The 21,577-nt window shown below is 33.6% G+C and overlaps 5 protein-coding genes across 13 annotated transcripts; all 5 read right to left on the bottom strand.

Moving 5' to 3' along the window:
• Positions 1 to 57: 57 nt before the first annotated feature.
• On the bottom strand, positions 58 to 6,183 carry LOC135849296 (zinc finger protein 14-like). The gene is made up of 6 exons (XM_065369662.1): positions 5,538 to 6,183; positions 5,255 to 5,461; positions 4,703 to 5,178; positions 4,352 to 4,618; positions 3,855 to 4,259; positions 58 to 3,754 (listed from the first exon to the last, which is right to left on the bottom strand). Exons 1-6 carry the CDS (start codon positions 5,618 to 5,620, stop codon positions 3,285 to 3,287), a joined length of 1,908 nt encoding a protein of 635 aa, XP_065225734.1. The 5' UTR covers positions 5,621 to 6,183; the 3' UTR covers positions 58 to 3,284.
• A 154-nt stretch (positions 6,184 to 6,337) lies between these two features.
• On the bottom strand, positions 6,338 to 8,330 carry LOC135849300 (myoneurin-like). Its single transcript, XM_065369669.1, has 5 exons — positions 8,058 to 8,330; positions 7,769 to 7,957; positions 7,405 to 7,691; positions 7,152 to 7,310; positions 6,338 to 7,038 (listed from the first exon to the last, which is right to left on the bottom strand). The coding sequence occupies exons 1-5, from the start codon at positions 8,135 to 8,137 to the stop codon at positions 6,512 to 6,514; spliced, it is 1,242 nt and encodes a 413-aa protein (XP_065225741.1). The 5' UTR covers positions 8,138 to 8,330; the 3' UTR covers positions 6,338 to 6,511.
• Positions 8,331 to 9,610: 1,280 nt separating this feature from the next.
• LOC135849294 (zinc finger protein 184-like) lies at positions 9,611 to 14,738 on the bottom strand. Its single transcript, XM_065369660.1, has 6 exons — positions 14,600 to 14,738; positions 14,327 to 14,518; positions 13,759 to 14,219; positions 10,982 to 11,368; positions 10,484 to 10,885; positions 9,611 to 10,393 (listed from the first exon to the last, which is right to left on the bottom strand). The coding sequence occupies exons 1-6, from the start codon at positions 14,677 to 14,679 to the stop codon at positions 9,912 to 9,914; spliced, it is 2,004 nt and encodes a 667-aa protein (XP_065225732.1). The 5' UTR covers positions 14,680 to 14,738; the 3' UTR covers positions 9,611 to 9,911.
• On the bottom strand, positions 14,607 to 17,661 carry LOC135849307 (zinc finger protein 394-like). Of its 6 annotated transcripts, none has more exons than XM_065369683.1 (6): positions 16,797 to 17,661; positions 16,563 to 16,722; positions 16,294 to 16,476; positions 15,878 to 16,206; positions 15,557 to 15,778; positions 14,831 to 14,937 (listed from the first exon to the last, which is right to left on the bottom strand). In XM_065369683.1, exons 2-6 carry the CDS (start codon positions 16,667 to 16,669, stop codon positions 14,855 to 14,857), a joined length of 924 nt encoding a protein of 307 aa, XP_065225755.1. In that variant the 5' UTR covers positions 16,670 to 16,722; positions 16,797 to 17,661; the 3' UTR covers positions 14,831 to 14,854. The 6 variants fall into 6 exon arrangements, with proteins under 6 accessions (XP_065225757.1, XP_065225755.1, XP_065225753.1 ...); XM_065369681.1 differs by having other exon boundaries at positions 16,563 to 16,748; positions 17,212 to 17,661; XM_065369682.1 differs by having other exon boundaries at positions 16,563 to 16,748; positions 17,226 to 17,661.
• A 716-nt stretch (positions 17,662 to 18,377) lies between these two features.
• LOC135849297 (zinc finger and SCAN domain-containing protein 2-like) lies at positions 18,378 to 21,171 on the bottom strand. 4 transcript variants are annotated; one of them, XM_065369664.1, is made up of 6 exons: positions 21,103 to 21,171; positions 20,646 to 20,709; positions 20,435 to 20,563; positions 20,150 to 20,332; positions 19,409 to 20,064; positions 18,378 to 19,315 (listed from the first exon to the last, which is right to left on the bottom strand). In XM_065369664.1, exons 3-6 carry the CDS (start codon positions 20,512 to 20,514, stop codon positions 18,756 to 18,758), a joined length of 1,479 nt encoding a protein of 492 aa, XP_065225736.1. In that variant the 5' UTR covers positions 20,515 to 20,563; positions 20,646 to 20,709; positions 21,103 to 21,171; the 3' UTR covers positions 18,378 to 18,755. The 4 variants fall into 4 exon arrangements, with proteins under 4 accessions (XP_065225736.1, XP_065225738.1, XP_065225737.1 ...); XM_065369666.1 differs by lacking the exon at positions 21,103 to 21,171 and having other exon boundaries at positions 19,409 to 19,693; positions 19,793 to 20,064; positions 20,646 to 20,935; XM_065369665.1 differs by lacking the exon at positions 21,103 to 21,171 and having other exon boundaries at positions 20,435 to 20,577; positions 20,646 to 20,941.
• Positions 21,172 to 21,577: the final 406 nt, after the last annotated feature.

Below are 21,577 nucleotides of genomic sequence, written 5' to 3'. Positions count from 1 at the left end.
GCGGTTCTCGATTCCCTCCGATTCCGATTCCCAAATACTAATTTTTCTCAACTTCAGGACTGCACAAATGAATCTGAAATGAAATGAGTAATTTCCCCAACTTGGTATATGCTCATTTTGCATGTTCTATTCTTTTGTTTGTTGCTGTGAACAGGGAATCGCAGGGAATCGAGAAGGCACGATTCTCCATTAAATTGAATCCGATTCTTACGTTGCGCGATTCCTTCACTGTATAGAATCGATGATTCAAGATATTTTCACACAACAGCTAACCTTTAAAAAAATGTCATCAGTCCCGAGCTACAAAATGCAAATGCATCACTTAAAAGTCATTAAAAACAGTACATTTCACTGTTTTAACACGTGAAAAACATCTGCAAGGAATCGCAGGGAATCGAGGCGGTGCAATTCTCTATAAAAGGGAATCGGATTCCTGCATTTCCCGATTCTTTTGACTTGGGGAACCGCGATTCGAATCCGATTCGAATCGTGAGAATCGGATTCTTTCTCGATTCTTTCACGCGATTCGAATCGCGCCAACTCTGACACGCCTGGAAAAATTGCTTCAAAATTCACCACTTAGCCAAGTGTCCCTTAAGTAACGTCTATGAATATGGCCCTCAGTCTCAACATCACTATCATCACAAGTCTGAAAGTCACAACTTGTGTTGTGTTAAAAGTGACAAGTGACCATTACGTTTTAAATTTAAAGAAAAATCTTTTAGTAGGAAATTTTCATCATAGATAACTAAGTATGTTAGCGAATGATGATGGCAGGTTGTTTTTAATTTGTGTCTCGCATTTTCTCGAGGTAGGTATTCGATTTGTTCCCAATAATACATGGATTTTCCCATTTTTATTGCATTGTACGTTGAGGTGGAATTGTGAATTTGTGAATACTAAGTGAACATGAGTTCAGAGTTTAATTTCTAGGTATAACTACATCCTTATGAATTTAATTGCCAATGGACAACAGATTGAAGGAAAAAATGATACATTAATATGTACGAATTTAGGTATTTACTTACCTAATATAGACATTATTACCAATATTATGTTCATGAAACTTATGAAATATTCTTCCAAAAAACATAGGTAGGTAAGCTTTTTCACTTTCATGAAACGTATGTATCTTTAATGCAAAATTTACGAGTACCTATATTTACATGCATCAATAAATTTATGATAATTTTTGAATACTGTAAATAAAAACGTATATACAGATCATTGGCAGTACTAATCATTTTGCTGTGGAAGTATGGAGATACCATATCAAATATTACTCATTAAATAAGTATGCTATGTATTTCCTTTATCCTCTCTGTCAAACTTGATGTACTCTGTATGTACAGTAAGTACTATATATACCTATATTCTCTTCAAGGCAACACGAAAAAATTAATTTAAAAAACGATAATTTTTTGTTTTAGGTAGATCTCACGACAGTTAGAGATTCAAAAATTGACCAAGAAAATTACAAAAAAGAAAACTGCTTCAAACTCAAAATTGTATAAAATTTAAAAATTGAAAATTTCAGTCTTCATGGAGATATTTTGAATTTTGGTGATTTTTGTTCGTCAACTTTTTTTGAGAGGTAAGGATGGGCGAGGACTAGCAGAAAATTAATATTACATTACATCGTTAAATATGTACTTACACCAGATTATAGGTATCGAAAAACGTCGTGTTCCCAATTAGCTATAGGTACCTACCCTACATCTAACAAATTCGTTGGGTATCTAATAATTTATAAATACTTTAGAAATTTTTTAAAATCATCTCAGCATTCTTGTGAATGTTTGTATAGTGGAATTGAATTAATCCATTGAACGCAATTTTATATTCTACCTATTGCTTATTTTAATACATAAAAAGAAATCAACGTTTTTTTTTTCATCAAAAATCGCTGTTTATTTTTAATTTTTTGCTCGTAAGAAAATTACGAAAAAAAAAATCTAAAAACTGTTTCAAAATTATAAAATTAAAAAATTGAAAATTATAGTCTTTTCGGAGATTTTTGAACTATTTTGATTTTTGCCAGTCATCTCTTCTTGTGAAGACAGAAGGAGGGGGGCTAGCAGAAAATTAGTTACGTTACATTGTGATGGAAATCAGTCCTGAAACCATATCAACTCCCTCGAACCGGATTTCACCATTCCGAACCATTCTGGAAGCCTTTAGAGTGATTTTTGATTTCTTTAGGATTTTAAAATTTCTCCAGAAGGAGTTGAAATCAATTTGGGCTGTTAAAAATGAAGTTGTGGTTCAGACTTAACCTGTTTCAGCATTTATTCACATTTGAGTCCATTTCTAAGCAAACACTTCCGACTTTACACGCATTTTTTTGAACAACTTATTATTTTTGATAGGTATAAGTGGAGAATGCTTATCAAAAAAATCCACTTGAGGTATCCGACTGGAAATCAACTCAGATGTTGATAAATTCGTTAATTAGATCGAGGATAAGCAGGATTGCGATTTTAGGCCATCCAGATTCATTTCTACATACTCCATCTGGAGACATTTTACAATGCATGGAGAACACACCAAAAAAAACATGCTAGAGGCTTAAGAATACCTTAAAATTGAGAAATTTTGGATTCGGAGAGTTGGTTTTACTCTTTAGTCAGGATACAGCCATTCGTGCGAATTTTCAGAATTTCCCAACACACAGAAAATGTGAAAAAACTGATTTTTTAAATTTTTTCTTCAGAAGTTATCCTGGTTACAAAAACGCACATGAGGCGTCCGCCTGAAAATCGGCTCAATCGAGGGTAACTCCTTTGAACAGGTCGAGGACAAACATCTCGATTTTTAGCCGGTCAAATTGATATCCACACCTTCTGAATTCTGGAGTGAAATTCTGGAGCGATTAAAAATTGCACTAGAGGCTCCAGAATATCCGGAAATCGTGAAACTTGGTTTGAGGGAATTGATAATGGTTTCAGAACTAATTCCGATCATTCTCACTGAATAAGAATACATAACAATAATTTTAAAGGCATTATTCGTCAAAAATAATCAATTCTGATTTTTCAAAAATTCACCAGAAATCAAAATATCAATGTGAAAGCCTATAAAATGAAAAAAATGTAATTAATGACAAATTGACAACAGTGCAATTTGATAATAGCTAAAATGAACACACTAAGGAGGTACATACATGGATTAATAATTGAGAAACAATAAAAATATTGCGACATAGCGATAAATTTGTCGTATTAAAATAGAAGTTGAGGGCAATTTTACAGTCACCAAGGAAAAAAATTATTCATACAAATGCACTACTTGGGCATACACTGTTTAAATCTCAAGTGTTGTGCAAGACTACTAGCGTACTTGTAGCGATTACCGCATTTCGTACAACAGAAACATTTTTTTCCGACATGAGCCCATCGTTCGTGGTATGCTCTACTACCCATGGTTCTAAATGTTTTTCCGCATATGGTGCAGCTAATTTCATTAACACTTAAATTTGATATATGGTTTTCCTTGATATGATAAACTAAGCGTTCTTTGGATTGGCATCGATACTTGCAATGCGCGCAGTAATAATGAGAGTCAAGAGATCTCTGATCATTGATGTGCACCAGAATTATATGTCGTCTCACATAATTTTTTTTTGCAAAAGATTTATCACATTCGGCGCATTTAAATGGTTTTGAAAATTCATGCGAAATCATATGTCTTTCCTGATGATCTCGCCTGCTGTAATTCTGATCACTAATGTTACAAACGAAAGGATTGCTCGAATCTAGAATAAATCAAATAAAAAGAAATGAAAGTTAGTAACTTAATCAGCTAATAAATTGCGACCAATGCATATCAACCAGTATTTGTACTTCGTAGCTTACTTGATTTTTTCTTTCGTTGTGATGACACCAATTTTTCAACTTTCTTGGCACCCAAAACAGTATTCGAGACATGTTCCCCAACAGTTTCACAATCATCTACAATTGCTGACGTAAATTTGGGTAATTTTGAAGAGCAATAATGTCCAGCAAGGCGTTTGTGAGTATTTAGATGGAACTGAGCTACAAAACGTTTTCCACAAATGTCGCAATTATACGGTCGGGTGTGATAGGAAGAATGATGTCGACGGATATGTAGATTCATATGAGATTTTCTTCTGAATGATTTCCCACATTCAGCGCATTTGAACGGTTTCACACCTTCATGAATTAACATATGTCTTTTGAGATCACTTCGGAGACTGAAATGTTTACCGCAAGTGTTGCAGACCGGAGATTGGCGACGATCTAATGTAAATACAACAAAAAGAAACGAAAATAATATAAATTTCATGAATTACAATAAGACCAATCTGGCCAGCACTTATTAATTTACATACCTGAAACTGTTGAGCATCTGTGATAGTTCAGATTGCTCCGACATAAATAAAATCTGTTGCAAGTATCGCATTTATATGGTCTGCTTTGATAGGGCAAATGCATTGAAAATATATGTTGTCTCATATAGTCCTTCCTTGCGAACGATTTACCACAATCGGCACATTCGAATGGTTTTAAACCTTTGTGCAAAAACATATGTCTTTTCATATTCCCTTTGTTACTGGCATTCCAATGACAAATCTTGCACACCACCGATTTACTGAGATCTGAAGAGAAATAACCATAAACGAAGATAATTCTCTTGTTCATAAATTCAGAACAATTCTGATTACCTCACACTTGCAACTTACTAGGAGCTTTATTTCGTTTCAAATAGGCCGAATTTTTCAATTTTTTGATTTTTAAAACAGTCTTTGAATTGCATTTTTTCACAGCTACATCGCTATTCAGATCTGAAGATGAAACTTCTAGCGATTTGGAAGCAGAAGCAGAAGGAGCAGGAGAGGTACATAACTCTTCAATGTGCTCATTTGAAAACGATGTCTCGAAATTATGACCATCCAAAGTAAGAGGATCACCATAGTCCCAATCGAGTTTTGGCAGTAAAACATATACTTTGGGAATTGAAGACAAATTGAATACATCAGCTCTATTCGAACGATTTTGTTCAACTTCAGAATCTTGTGAAGCATTCTGAATAGAATTCTTATTCACAGCTTCATTGGAACGATCGCGTAGAATATTATCCAAATTTGAATTTATTTGTTTGCACACGTTGATTGTTTCGATGAATTTCAATCTCAATGTTTCTTGGCGAGCTAAGTAACTGAAAATCGAAAAAACAAAATGAAGTCTATGTTGCTAATACGTTGAATAGGTAATACTTGAAACTTCGAACTTACTTGAAAAACTTCTCCTTGAAATTATTTCCAATTGAACTTGACTTGAAACTGTGTTGAGTTAAATCATTATAGTCTGATTTTAACGTAGCAATATTTTCTTGAGCTGTGTTAAGCTTATTCTTCATAATTTCGTATTCATCCTTATCTCGTTCAGTGGACTCGGATGATGAAATCGAAGATGACTGTGGTAGAAAACACTTCGAATATCTGTTGATGAAAAGTTTATGTAAATTAATCATTCGAAATGGTCAGTTTGAATAATGAAATGTCTATATTTACTCACTTGCAGAGTTTAGCGAAGTTTTCAGTGAGTAAAGTTTCACATTGACGCATTGAGTCTTCATATTTGTAAATGTACTGCATCATAATGTTGTATTTTTTGATACTGATAGATGACAGAACAGCATAGCTAAAGGTAGCAATCGATTTTCGCTAGACAGAAGAGAATCCTCTCATATTTTTACGATTTGAATTTCCGAGAGAAGAAATGGTAAGAAATGGACTTCTGTTATCATTTCTTATCACTACCAAAAAAAGCCCTACCAGGCTACCATAGCCCTACCAAAAATAACAATATGTTTGGCCTTGGCTAGTTGAGTTGCCTATTTAAAAAATTGAAGGGGCAAACTAAACTACGTTAGGTAAAATGGCGATGGTAAATGCATCGAAGTACATAAGTACCTAGTTATCACCTACATACGTAGTAATTGAGAAAACTCTTAACGAAGTATTTTCAGAAATGAATACGATACGTACAGACACACATCACAGTCGGAGGTAACTTCATCTTCACCCTTCAACTAGACAAATAATTGAAGTTAAGCAGCCAGGCACGTATAATTCAGAGGCTCGAAAAACATTATTTTTCATCGTTTTATCTGAGACTCAATGCATTTCTAAATTGAGATTTGAAGGATTTATTTTTGAACATTTAACGATAACACGACGTACCTATCTATTTCTACTTTTCTACCAATCAGAATGAAAACATGAAAAAAATGAACATAATTAACGGCATCATCATCATCATATTCATGCACGTGATGTACCTACTTATTATAATTATCAATTGTAAGAATTAAGTAAGCGTAGATAAGTGTCTATTTAAAACTTGAACAATCGATAAAATCGATAAATTCACTAAAACAGTACACACTTAAAAAGTTAATGGGTCAAATCTTGAAAATTAACGTGAAAAAAAAATGGAAATTCGACGCGTTGAAGTACGAGTCGAGAAATCGATGTTGACGAAACACATCATTTTCTACGTAAATTGTGGATATTTCGTTCGTGACGTTTTCTATCGCTATCAAGAAAAAATGTTTTACCGCATATGTTACACGCGTATTTCACAAAATTGAAATTTGGTAAGTGCTGTCTCCGGATATGATAGACTAAGGAGGTTTTACTTCGATAACGACGATTGCAATAAGCGCAGTAACAATAATGCCAATCATGAGACCATTGATGAGCAGTTAGAGCTGAATGAGATTTAAAATATTTACTGCAGGTTGAACATTCCAATAAATTTTTGAAGAAATGAGCTAATTCGTGTTGCTTTAGCTTCACCTTCTCACGGAAAGATTTGCGGCAAACGATACAGATGTATTCTGAGTTGTATTTAAGCACACGTTCCTTCATACTGAGCAGCTTTTCAAACGACTTTCTAGACTCGGCATAGATAAATCGTTTCTGTTCATCATGTACGAACATGTGTCTTCTCAAAAAATCCTCTGTTTTGAAATCTCGACCACAAATGTTGCAAAGGACTAACTGGTTTAAATCTAGAATGGAAGTCGAATAAATAAAATGAAAACAAACGTATACCTACCTAGAATTTCTACCTATGTAATTTAATCAACTAACAAATTGAAAAGATTATGATCGATTGACTTACCTGAGAGTGAGACTACATTAACGTGTCGATTCGATGACATAAATTCTGAAACTTCTTCGAGACCGAAAAGGGTTGCTGAGTTGAACTCATCGTCGACATTATCTGAAGACAAAGGGTCGTATGTTTCGAAATCAGCGCTCATTTCTGAAGACGATGAAGCTAAAGGAAGTCGTATGAAGGAAACAAGCGTAATTAAATCAGCTATAATAAATTAAAATCATGATGACCAACTGACGATATATTTGTAGCTTACTTGAGGTCACATTTCGATTCGACGACACAAATTCTCCAACTTTCTGGAAACCTAAAAGGGTTGCTGCGTTAAACTCCTCCTCCTCAGCTACATCGTCACCTAAATCTGAAGACAAAAGGTCGTACATTTTGAGAGCAGCACTCATTACTGAAGACTTTGGTTCGTGCGATTCGGCATCGAAAGCTGCAGGAAAACCATCGTGATTTTTATCCAAGGTGTTTCCGCTTTCGCATTCGTCGATTATTTGAAGAAATTTCAATCGTAATGCCTCTTGGCGTTCCAAGTACCTGAAAATTGAACATAATAAAGTCAAGCAATTTGATACACATACCCATTGATAAAATTTAAAACACTGTGGACTTGCTTGAAGGATTTTTTAGTAAAATCATCTTCGCATGAACTTAAACTCTCGCAGTGTCTAGTTAAATCGTCATATTCTGACTTCAACGGTGAGTTATTTTCTTCTGATGTGTCACGTTTTTGTTTCATAACTGCGAATACTTGGTTTCTTTCGTTGGATTCAGATAGAGATGGCTCTTGACATTTCGAATAGCTGTTGATGGAATAAATGTGAATTGATAATTGGAAATGATTCTGCAGTTAGTGCAGTTTGAAGTATCTACTTATGAAAAAATGCTTACTTTGATACTTACGTCAATAGCTCAGTGCGATGTTTTGTGAGTGAAGTTTCGCATTGCTGTAAAGATTCTTCATATTCGTAAACATACTTCATAACGTCGTATTTTCGGTCATTAATTATACAGTGGATTAGAGTTAAACTTGTAAGTTAAGGGCCGATTCCGCATACTTTATTGCATAAGCAGCAGGCAGAATCCTTGACTAAGATTCACACGTTGCAAGTTTACTTAATTCAAGTACATTCACTTTTAAGTACCTTGATCATCTCTGGTTGCTTGAATTGAATAAACTAGCAGCGTGTAAACCTTGCTTACCACCAAGCATCTTCAGATCTGGAGATCTACTGAACAGAATTAGATGAAATTTGAAATATATATACTTTGAAACAATTAAAAGAAAATGTCGGATGCGATTTTCATTTGATTGAGTATTTTCCGCAGAATTTGAAATTGAAAATAAACGAAATTTGAACACTTTTCAATCATTGATCATTCCAAAACTATTCAAGTAATCAAAAATCCCATCCGACATTTTTTTCTAATTGCTTCATAGTATCTATATTTCAAATTTCATCGATTTTCGTCGGATAGATCTCGAGATCTCAACACTCGAAAATCAGGCGGATCGGGTATGCAATCGTGTATGCGGAATCGGCCCTTAAGGGGATATTCTCAATACACCAAATTTTCTCATTGCATAACCAAAATGCCTTATTTTACATTAGTCTTATGGAACAAACTTTGATATAATTATTCAGAGCCGCGGATGGACAGAATGGGCTCAAATTTGAAATATATATTTTTCAAGACATTTCGAACAATCCTATGCATGCGTTTGTCAATACGTTGAATAGTTTTCGAAAAAATACAGTTTTAAAAATGTTGGATTTTTCACCAAAAAGTCCCAAATTTCATTAAACCGTATTTTTTCGAAAACTATTCAACGTATCGACAAATGCATGCATAGGATTGTTCGAAATGTCTTGAAAAGCATATATTTCAAATTTGAGCCCATTCCGTGCATCCGCGGCTCTGAATAATTATATTTACGTTTGGCAGGCAAACCGATATACTACCATGTATTGAGAATATCCCCTTAAACTAAAATAATTGATGAAATCGAAATCACAAATCGGATAATCGGAATTCACCGGGTGTCCAAGAAATAAGAATACGGGATTTTTATGTCACCAAACAGGAAAAAAATTCCCTGCTTGAAAATTGGAAAATTGAATAACAATAAATCATGCGAAAAATGGAAGTTCAAGTGATTGTTTCAATGAAACACAAGAGTATCTTTCATTTTACATTGAAACAATAATTCAAAAGAACATTTTTTCAATTGTTATTCAATTTTTCAATTTTGACTCAGGGAAATTTTTTTCCCACTTTGGTTTTTCACAAGCCCTTATTGTATTGCATTCTATGGACACCCGGTACCTATGAAGAGAGATATAAGAATGATCTTATCAATTCTCATATCAAAATGCAAAAATCAGCGTTTTTTAGTGATGTTTGCAAAAATGAAGGAACAAATAAAGGAAAAACATAGAGAAATGAGAAATACATTATTTTTAAAAACTGAAAGATAACGCTTATATTTCGAATCAACAAAACAAAAACCAAAAAAAAACCTTATACTATAGCATCAGTGTGAAATTGGTGATGCAAATCAAAATCACGAAACTATCAAAACAAAACTTAAAACAAAAGGTACACTGATGAACTCTCAAAAAGTAACGAAAAAAAAGTATATGCAACGACAATGACATTCGCCACATTAAAATACAACTCAATACATACAAGTTTAGAACATTTTCCACTACTTATACAGGAATTTAAGACATGCTGACGAATCGAATTGACAAACTAAAATACTCCCTCTTCAAATGAACACTGTTTACGTTCCAAGTGTCTTGCAAGGCTGCGCGAGTATTTGTATCGCATACCGCAACTCGTACAGCAATAAAAATTTCCTTTTGCATGAAAGTTTTTCTCATGACGTCTTCTGGCACCGTTTCGTTCAAATATTCTACCGCACTGGGTGCAGCTAAAATCTTCAAGATTCAAATCCGGTATATGTTCTCGTTTTATATGATAGGCTAAGTTTTCTATCAATTTACTTCGATAATTACAATGAGCGCAATAGTTAAGAGAATCAAGAGTCAACTGATGAGGAACATGTGTCAGCAGTACATGCTTCTTTACATATTCTCTTCTTGCGAACGATTTACCACATTCGCCGCATTTGAATGGCTTCAAACCGCTATGCAAAAATTTATGTTTTCTCATATCATGCGGCCTACTGAAAATCCGACCGCAAATGTCGCAAACTGCGCATTGACTCGAATCTGCCAGACCAATTGAATAAAAAGAAATCAAACGTAATTTCATCATCTGACGAATTATAGTAGAGATTAATGGCAATAGCAATAACATACTTGGAGGTATATTTCGGTTCCAGGGCATTGATTCGTTCACTTTCCTGGTACTGGAAAAAATAGCCAAGTGACATTTATTCACAGTGATTCCGCCATGCATATCTAGAGATGAAAATGGCAGTTCAAACGCGGAAAGATGTCTAGCCAAGCGCTTATGAACATTTAGTCTGCTCTGAGACGTAAAACGTCTGTCGCAATTATCGCACTTATACTGCCTGGTGTGATAGGGGTTGTGAAGTAAACGTGCATGTTCTTCCATAGTTTCTTTCTGTGAGAATGACCTACCGCATTCGGCGCACTCGAATGGTTTCAAACCTACATGCAAAAACGTGTGTCTATTCAAATGATGTTTACTTTTGAAATTTCGACCACAAATTCCGCAAACGATTGCCTGTCCAAGATCTAATACAAGAAAAAAACATAGGTATACCCAATTTAATCAGATCATAAAAAATGTAGACCAAGAGTGATTAATCATCAGCTCTAGAAACGTCTTACTTGCGGCTTTATCTCGATTCGCCGAGCCGATTTTATTAATTGCATTGGTTCCCAAAAAGGTGGGCGAATATTCGAACAATTTCGGAGCAGGAGTTGCAATTGAAGCATGTTCCAATTTCACTGATCCTTCGTGTGAATTCAGATCGCTCCGAGATGAATATTTTTCGCAAATATTGCTTTCGAGGCGAGACTTTGAACGATTTTGAAGTTGAACGTGTGTCAGTAGTACATGGCTTTTCATCCAGTCCTCCCTTGAAAATGATTTATGACATTCGGGGCACTTGAATGGTTTCAGACCTTTGTGCAAAATCCTCGTATGCCTTCTTAGATTACTTCCGTTGGCGAAATTCCTACTGCAAATGTTGCATGAGAATGAACGGCCAAGATCTAATGAAAAAGTCACAATAAAAAGGAGTAAAAGTAATGTAGGTATTAATCTGCTTATAAACAAATAGTATGCAGTCCAATTGGCAAAAAGTGTTCAGTTGACTGGCAATTATTGCAGCCCAACTGTCCAAAAATTCAGTTGGCTTTTCGTAGATATGGGTGTTAAAGTCAAAATTCCAGAAAAGACGTATTTTGGATTTTTTTAGTTGAACAATAGGAGAATGAAATCTGAAAGGCCCTGATTTTCAAAATGATTTTTTTTTAAAATTATGTTTTTGAGCATGTTTGAAGAAAGGGCTCTAAATGGGTCATGAACTTGAAAATTTTCAAAATTGATTGATATTTCGTCAAAAAATCAAAAAAAAATTGAGCTTTTTTGGAGATGTTTGAGCCCAAAATTGGGTCCCTTTACTTTTTTAAGCACATTTGAAGAATTTTGAGCTAAGAAACTAGGTCATCATTTTTAGGGCTGTCATGCAACCTATCAAAATAGATTAAAATTTTGTCAGAATAACAAAAATTTCAGTCTAAACATTTTTTTAAAACTTTTTAAGAATTCTGAGCCCATAAATCTGGTCTTGATTTTTGGTATTTTTGAAAAAATCAAAATGGTTAAAAATTACAGCAAAAAATTATTGATAGAAATTGATTTTCTGCCGAAATTTCAATTAATTTTAATTTTTAATATAGGTAGTATGTGAACTTTTTCAAAGATTGCTACAAAATCATGATTCATGAACAAAATTTGGGCTCAAAATTCTTCAAAAAGTCCAAAAAACAATTTGATTGTAATCGTTGAATTTTTCGAAAAATTGTAAACTCATTTCAGTAGGTCGCATATAAAACTTTTTCAGAAAGTTCAAAAATCATGACTCGATTTAGAGGTTCAAAATTCTTAAAAATTACACAGAATACATTTTTGTCGAAATATTTTAATTTTTCGCGAAATTTTAACTAATTTTGATTCGTCGTATGACACTTTTTCGAAAATCTCAAAAATCATGACTCCATCTTTGGCTCAACGTACTTCATAAAAAGGCTCAAAATAGTTTTGATATAAAATTGTGATTTTGGGATGAAATCTTGATCGATTTGGATACTGGATAGGTATAGCATGAGAAGATGAGAACTCTCTCGAAAATCGCAATAATCACGATTTGTGACCCAATTTTGAGTTCAAAATTCCTTTCCATAAATTAAGACCTGATTTTGAGGCTCAAAATTCTTCAAAAATGCACAAAAAACAGTTTTGTCGGAATAATTAAATTTCTTGCCATATTTCAATTCATTTTAATACACAGCATAATGACACTTTTTCACAAATTCCAAAAATGTTGACCCGATTTTGAGTCTCAAAATTCTTCAAAAATGTTCAAAATGCATTTCCGTTAAAATATTCAAATTTCTTGCGAAACTTCAACCCTCTTTGACAAAGTCACTTGATAGCTTTTTCAAAAATTCCAAAAAAAATGATCCAATTCTGGTCTCAAAATTCTTCAAACATGTTCAAAAAAGTTTTTACGGAAAATTTTGATTTTTTGTCAACGTTTTACCTCCTTTGATAGGCTACATGATAGCTTTTTCAAAAATAAAGACCCATTTTTGAGCTTAAAATAATTCAAGGGTTCAAAAAAGTTTTTACGGCAAATTTTGATTTATTGCTGAAATTTCAACTCATTTTGATCAATTTCAAAAATCCCAAAATCTGAAATCATGACTTTTTTTAGGCTCAAAATATTAAAATTCTTCTCAAATGCTCAAAACACTGAATTTTTTGTAAAATTTGAACCTAGCTGAATAGATTGCATCACAATTTTTTCAAAAAATCTCATAAATCATGACTCAATTTTGAGCTCACAATTTTTCAGAAGTGTTCAAAAAAAGTGTTGATAAAAAATTTTGAAAACTCATGGCTCGATTTTAAAGCTCAAAATTCTTCAAAACTGCTCACAATGCAATTTCGTCCACATATTTCAATTTTTCGCAAAATTTCAAGCCAATTTAACAGGTCACATGACAATTTTTCAAAAAACAAAAAATCATGACTCAATGTTGGGCTATTTAAATTTTTTCAAAACGCTCAAAGTACATTTTTGTCAAAATAATTCAACATTATTCAATTTCTCGCGAAATTTTAACCCATTTTGATAGGTCGCATGTCACTTTTTCAAAAATCCCAAAAATAATCACGATTCGTGGCTCAATTTTGAGCTCAAAATTCATCAAAAATACTCAGAAAACAATTTTGTCAGAATAATTAAATTTTTCGCGGGGCTCTAAAAATTACAGTGTAAATAAATTTCTAGAGCATTTTCGCTATTTGGACAGTCGACCGAATAAAATGGTACAAGAAGTAAATGAATAGGTACCACTGCATGTGCACAACTTACTCGAGGCCACATTTCGCTCCGATGAGGCCGAAACGTTCACTGGCTCGGCTCCTAAAACCTTCGTCGAGTAATATTTCTTCACAGCTGGATTATCTTTTAAATCTGGGGACGAAAAATCGACCGATTTGGATACATTATCTGTAGGAGAAGTACACAGTTTAGTTGAATTTGACTGTTCTGATGAAACCAGATCTTTAGCGAGTTCATTTAAAAAAGAAGACGTCTCAAATTCGTCCCATTCGAGTTTCGGCACAGATAACCATAAATCAAATCCGGACACTGCATTCGAATGATCGGAGGTAGCGTCAAAACAGTTCGATTGATTTCGATTGCAATATTGCTCGTTCGACACTTCAACGGAGCAGTCTTTGAGAATATCATCTAAGGAGGCGTTGATACGTTTACACTCGTCGATTATTTCAATGAATTTTAATCGTAATGCCTCTTGGCGCACCAAGTACCTGAAAATCAAACAAAATATTATTTAGGTACCTAGGTATATGTAAGTAATTCAAGAGCTAAAAGTTGTTGGTAGGTAAATGCCTATAATGATTCAATCAAAACTCACTTGAAGTATTTTTCGGTAAAATTACATTGAAATAAACTTAAATTAAAGTTGAGTCGAGTTAAACTATGGTATTCTGATTTCAAACTGGAAATATTTTCCTGTACCGCGTCCAGTTTCTTTTTCACAATTATGTACACGTCGTTCCTTTTCGTGCGCTTGAGCAGAAATGACTCATCTTGGCATTTTTCATATCTGTTGATTGAATAAAAATATACAAATAATTGATCATTCAAAACGATTAGTTTGAATTACGAAATGTTTACCTTTACTTACTTGCGGAGCTTGGAGAAATTCTTCTCGAGTAAAGTTTCGCACTGCCTCATAGAATCCTCATATTCGTAGAAATACTTCATATTGATGTGTGTTTATTAGCTAATGGTACATATAGATAATAGTCCCGGTTCAATATAAAACTGAACTAAAGGATACAAATCGAATTTCATGTAAATTATTCAAGCAGAGATAATAATAGCAAGATAAAGTGTTGCAAAAATCAACATGCATCGTGTGTTACTTCTCATCACATTATCACCATAAAACTGAAGGGAGAAGAGAAAACTCGTCCCATTCAAACCATACTGAACATGATTTTACTTGAATAGAACTTTCATCTGTAGATAAAATGATAAACAATTCCAAATGAAATTCATACAAAAATATTCAACCGAACTGAAAAATAAAGTCTTTTTATTAAAGCTGCGCACAAAATTCTTTCCATTTCGTTCGAAGTCGATGTATTCAGATAAATAAATTTATTCAGCCAATTTTTAATGCTAAACAGTTCACAATGACCCATATCGTGTATTCCTATTTTCATCTTAAAAAAATAAAAACATAACACAAGGAACTATAGGAAGACCTAACTAATGGAACTTTGAATCAGTCTAACAGGTATTTAATAAACTAAAAAACGACCATGAAGGCACTAAAATTCAACACTTCCTAACCTAAATCATAAATTATATACCTACTTAGTCAAAAGAGTTAAAAAAGTAATGAGTTAAAATGCACTAGGAAAGCCAATTAGATATTAAAAAGGCTAAAAAAATAATACAACAAAATTCACCGAAAAAAAAACAATGTCGAGGATACATTCAACTATGCAACAGGAACTACAGACAAAATCACGAGAACGATCGAGTTGATTTCGAGTCGTCGAATCACTCGTTATTGATGCCTACTTCAGTGTGCAATGATTACGTTTCAAATGCCTTTCCAAATTGAACTCACTTTTGAATCTTTTATCACAACTCGTACAGCAGTAGGGTTTTCCTTCCACATGAGCCGTTTGCTGGTGACGATTTCTACCAGATCTCTGCGTAAATTTCTGGCCACATACGGCGCAGCTAAATGGTTTCACACCTTGATGTATAGTTAATATGTGGGCTTTCAGAGCATTTCTCGTACTTAAACGACGACCACAAGTGACGCAAACGTATGATTTGCGAAGTTCTAAAACAGCAAAAAGAAAATATAACAAAAAAAACATGAATAAATCAATCTATGTACTCGGATAAGGATGCTATTGATTGATCGGCGATCGTAACTCACTCAAAGTACTGGTAATAGTTGAGTAGTATACTTCGCCACCTTCATTACGAGACAACGATTCCAAGATTTCGGTCGCAGAAGCCATAGGAGAATCGAATTTTGGAAATGACTCCGAAGTACCTAATTCCAAACCAGAAGACGAATCGAATTTGGTGTTCAAATTATCGTCAGTAGCATGGGCAGATTCTGATGGACTTTCGGCGGAATCTTCATTCATCGTTTCGACAACCTTGCCACACAGAATATCATCCAAACGAGAGTTCAAAAGTTTGAATTTATAGATGAATTCGAGAAACCTCATTCTCAGTACCTCTTGACGTTCCAAGTAGCTGAAAATGCACGTTTTTGTTAGTCGAGTTAATAATATAACACAGGTGACATTTTGAAACACAAGCTATTTATAGACATAGAGTTACCTTAGGAATTCGTATTTGAAATTATTTTCGGAAACATGCAAGAAGTGTTGTGTTAAATCACTATACTCCGATTTTAACGTTGCAATACTCTCTTGGGCTGTGTTGAGGCACTTCTTCACAACTATGTACACGTCGTTCATTTCTTCTAACTCTGAGGAAGAAGCATCTCGACATTTCGAGTACCTGATGATGGAAATGCATAAATGTGAATTAATAATACCAAAAAATGAGTAAGCATTTCGAATACTGATAAGACTGCATGTACTTACTCAGAAAGTTTGATGAAGTTTTTCTCCAATAATTTTTCGTAACTTTGTATACCATCTTCATAGTTGTAAACGAACTGCATCGTACAAACGTTATTCTTCGATGACATTATTCAGATTGAACGAGGTATTTCGCGAAATTACTCCTAAATTTATGCTTGAACTGAATAGAGAATATTATTGCTCCAGCTACAAAAATTACAATCGATTGTGCAATAGAACAATGCTTTGCCTCACCTCATTTCGTCATATCAAATGAAAATAAAACAAACAAGAAAGAGCGGGTTTTTCGCAGGATTCAGGTTTTTTCATGTGGTTCAGTTCATTGATTCGCACTTTTAATCTACAAACCAGAGGTCGCTATTTTCGCTTTCAAAAGTTTCAAAATTTTTGAATTTTTTTAAAAATTTTTATTTTCTGGTTTTTTTTTCCTATTTTCTAAAATACTTTCAATGATTTAATTTAATGTATCAGTCCGTTACTATTTGCTGAAGCCTTCAAATTCAGAATTGCTCGATACGATACAACTAAGATACAAATTTTTAAAAAAAAGGTGTCCAGAATCCAGAGGAACGGTGTCGGCAATCGAGATGAGTTGAAAGATCCGACATCCGACAAATGAATTTTTTTTAATGACTAAAATAATACATACCTACATGTACTTACAATTACAATGGTTCAAATGTTCAAAAACTCCAAATTTATAAATTTCACACATTATAAACTAGGTATAAATAATCAAGACCTCAAGAGCAATGCATTCGATTATTTCAGAAAATACTGAACTTATACGAGGACGAATGAGTAGGTACATTTCACTTTTCAGTTTTCAGGTCACCGACGAAACAAAAGGATGAATCATACATTACAATCACATGTTCATGTACGTCATTCATACGTTTACAAGCTTAGTATTGCAAGGCCATCTAATTAATCGTACTCGAATCGTTTCATCTTTCAAATTAACCGTTCGTTCATGACGTTATCTAAATCGATCCTCACAGCGAATGTTTTCAAAATGATTTGAAGCAATAAAATCACTGAAAATCAACGTACAAATATGAAATTTCAGTGAAATTAAATTGCCAAAGATACTTGGAAAATCATTGAAAACCACTAATAGTAAAACATGAAATTTCAACAAATTTGTCAAAAATGGGAGAAAGAAAAGTCTTCAAAACACTTATAATAACAATGATACCAAAATAGCTACTAATCAAAAAGTACAGAAATTACTGAACATTTTTAAAAAGTGATAAAATGTCAGTACCATATTTGCATGAAAAAATGTCGAAAACTTTTCAAACTGTTGTAAAAAAAAAACACCAAAAAAGGACAGTTGAAATACATAACTATAAAAGTAACAAAAATCATCAAAAAATTACTGTGAAATTTTCCCAGAATTCGCGAAAAAGTGCAGTTGAAAACAAGTTGGATAGGTAAGGATGTATTTTAAATTTTCTCAAATCAAACTAAATAATCGTTTTGATTTGTACTCATTTCAGAAGCCATTACTTCACCTATACTTACGTACCTATACTTTTATTGTACAATGTTAATTTTGAATGAAACTAATCGTGTGAATATCTTCCTTTCAACTACTACCTGTACTAGTATTCGTCGATTGCAGCTGTTTGGGTTGCCTATGCTGAACAAGTTGTGAAAGGGCAAACATGGGTATTGAGATTGACAGATCTTGGATTTTATTCATCTAAATTCGTAGATGCACCGATTAATCTCGATAAATGCTTCGTTGAAGCTTGAAGCTTCAGAGCTTCAGTTCCGGTGTTTGATTATATAGGTAGTTAAGTACATGTAGATAATTCGACGAATGTATTTTAATAGAACAAGAAAAACTAATATTATCTACACAGCATTAGCTAATATGGTACGCACATCAATGGGTACGCAATATAACAAATAACGAAAGTATAAAATGAAAATTTAGATCACAAATATAGGTAAGTGACTACTCACCTAAAACAACTAAAAAAAAAAAAAAGACCAGAGTTAATGTTACCGATCAAATTTTCAAAAATATGAACGAGAAATTGAACAATGCTGGCACATTTTCCACATTAAACTACAAGTAGAGACCAAATTTTCATTCGTTTAAAAAAAATTCTGAAATCGCGAGAAAAAAACGTTCATAATAAGGAGGAATTATTTATCGAGGTACCTGCCGGATATCTTCACCTATTTAAGCGTACAAAATCCTTTTTCCAAGTGTTTTTCGAGATCACTATCGAACTTGTACCTATTTCCGCAGATCATACAACAGTAACATCTCCGCACCCCATGACAATTTTTCTCACGATGGGTTTTTCTAGCCCAAACTGTAGTAAATGTTGCGCTGCAAAAAGTACAGCGGTGTATTTTTCTATTTTTTCTAAAACTCATCAATAAATGCTTTTTCACGTGATTGACCAACTGATTTTTAAAACTGAATCGACGATTGCAATACGAGCAATAAAAATAACAGTTATCGGTACGTCGGTGAGTAGGTAAAGGTGACTTAGATTCGCAATATTTACAGCTAGCTGAATATTTTGAGACGTTTTCTGAAACATGCTGCAGTTCGTGTTCGAGCATTTCACGCTTCTTGTGGAATAAATCGCCGCAAACGCTGCACATGTATTCTGGATTTGGTTCGTGTTCGTGTTCTAGAATATGTTGATTTAAAAAGTCCTCTTCTACGAACAATTGACCGCATTTGGCGCATTTTAATGGAATGTTGCTAATTGATGGCTCGATATCTATAATGCAAATCGAATATAAAATTATTAAAATTAGATCATTTGAATCATATGTACCTACTTAAATGAAAGACCAGTCAGTGTTTAACTCACTCAAAATTTCATTTTGTTCCGATGAGACTAATTCTTTGACTTCTTGCACTTTCTGAATTTCCGAAAAGCTTGTAGAGTAGTTTTCAGTCACTGTTGTAGCCGTATCATCGCCGACATCTCGAGATAAATATTCCAGCAATATAGGATGAGTAGATGTAAAAGATTCTTTGAATTCTTCCCCTTTCTGAATTGCCGGAAAGCTTGTTGAGCAGTTTTCAGTCACTGTAGTCGTATTATCATCGAAATCTCGAGATAAACATTCCAGCAATGTAGGATGAGTAGATGCTAAAGAAGAGGTACAAGATATTGTTGATTTTAACGGATGTTTCGTAGAACTCAACTCTTCGGCAGTTTCATCGTTAGGAATAAACAAAATCGTCTCACAAATATAATTCGGGTCAGGAACAGAATTGTCATCGTCATCGTCTTGATCCTGATCGAGCTGCGGCGGTGGAGTATCAGGTTGAGAAGCTGGATGTGATTTGAATAATACTTTCCATCGATTATTGCACGTGACACGAAAGCATTCCGATGAATTCTCGTTCAACTTTTCAACAGAAATGCGACAGAGATCATCTAAACACGAATTTATGCATTTGCATCGTTCGATTAGTTCAATGAATTTCAATCGTAATGATTCTTGACAATTCAAATAGCTGAAAATCGAACAAAAGTATAGTTAGGTAAGACATGATATGACACTGGTAAAATATTTAAAACGCATATACCGGATATACCTACTTGAGGAATTCTTCAACACATTTATCCGCTAACAAACTCTTGTAGCGATGAGTTAAATCATCATACTCTGTTTTCAATGTCACAATATTCTCTTGAATCGTGTCAAGGCTATATTTTATAATTGAATACATGTCATCCTTTTCAGAGCATTGTGATAGAGATGGCTCTTTACATTTTGAGTAGCTGATAAGGAAACAGGCAAATGTAAAAATTAATTATGCACTTACTTATATTTGAAATGCTTTGAATTATGATATGTTTATTTATAAATAGGTAGGTACTTACGTCAAGAGCTTGGTGAAGTTTTCGTTCAATAATGTTTCGCATTGTCGCATTGAATCTTCGTATTCGTAAATAAGTTTCATCGTGACTTTTTTTCGGAAGTTAAATAAATTAGAACGCGATTCCTAAAAACTAAAAACAAAGCACTAATGGAATGGTGCGATCACCTACATGAATACATTCATAGGTAATAATAAAAGTGAGCTATGGTTACCATTATTGTCCACGTGTGCATTGCGTCATTCCGTCACTCCTTCTTTCTGTCAACTGGCAACGACCTACAATACACACACAGCTACACATAGCGATAGCTGAAACCGCGGAAAAGAACGGAGTTTTCAAATTATACTAGCTCATTTTTACTAAAATACGATGAGAAGTGGGACTGCTAGTGCGTAACCGACATGTAAGCTATTTATAAGTACCTAGCTGTCATTGTTGGAAAAGAATTTGAACTTTGAAGTAACTAAGCATGCTTAAGATAAGATTGTGAATACAACGAGACCTAGGCTAAAGGTATAGTTTCTTTTTTTGATCAAATGATAAAACCAAAAACTGATAATAAAATGAACAAAAGTACCTATCTACTCATAGAATGGTCATAATGGAAGAAGAAACGCGATTAAAACGAGTGAAAGAAATTATTTTTGATTATCAAAATGCATACTTACGATTCTGGCTGAAGGAAATTTTACCCTGGCTAGGAAAATTCGTGTTATTGCCCCTCACCCTACAAAAAAAAAATAAATAATTGATGAAAATAAACTAAAAAAAATCAAACTGCATAAAAATATAAATAAATACCTAAATAAATAAATAAATAAATGAAAAAAGCTACAAATGTATTTTGAGCATAGAAATATTCAGTGGAGTGCACAACAAGTTATTTTTACCTCAAATGATGGCTGAAAACCCGAATTAGGTATTCCATTTCTTTTCAGAATACCTACTTCAATATCAGAAAAACACAATAGAATGTTTTGGATCTTTGAAATTGTTTTCCAACCTGATTGAATTGATTTACTTACATGAAATTTAAATTCGATTCACAGCCTTTGAGAACAAAAACAGACCCTCAGCCACCATGATTTGCCCCTTCCCTCCCAAAAATAAAAACAATTCTGTGGAAATGGAAAAGTAATTAAA

This window comes from Planococcus citri, chromosome 5 (genome assembly GCF_950023065.1).
Source record: "Planococcus citri chromosome 5, ihPlaCitr1.1, whole genome shotgun sequence".
Lineage (NCBI taxonomy): Eukaryota > Metazoa > Arthropoda > Insecta > Hemiptera > Pseudococcidae > Planococcus > Planococcus citri.
This window is presented reverse-complemented; position numbering and strand designations above follow the sequence as displayed.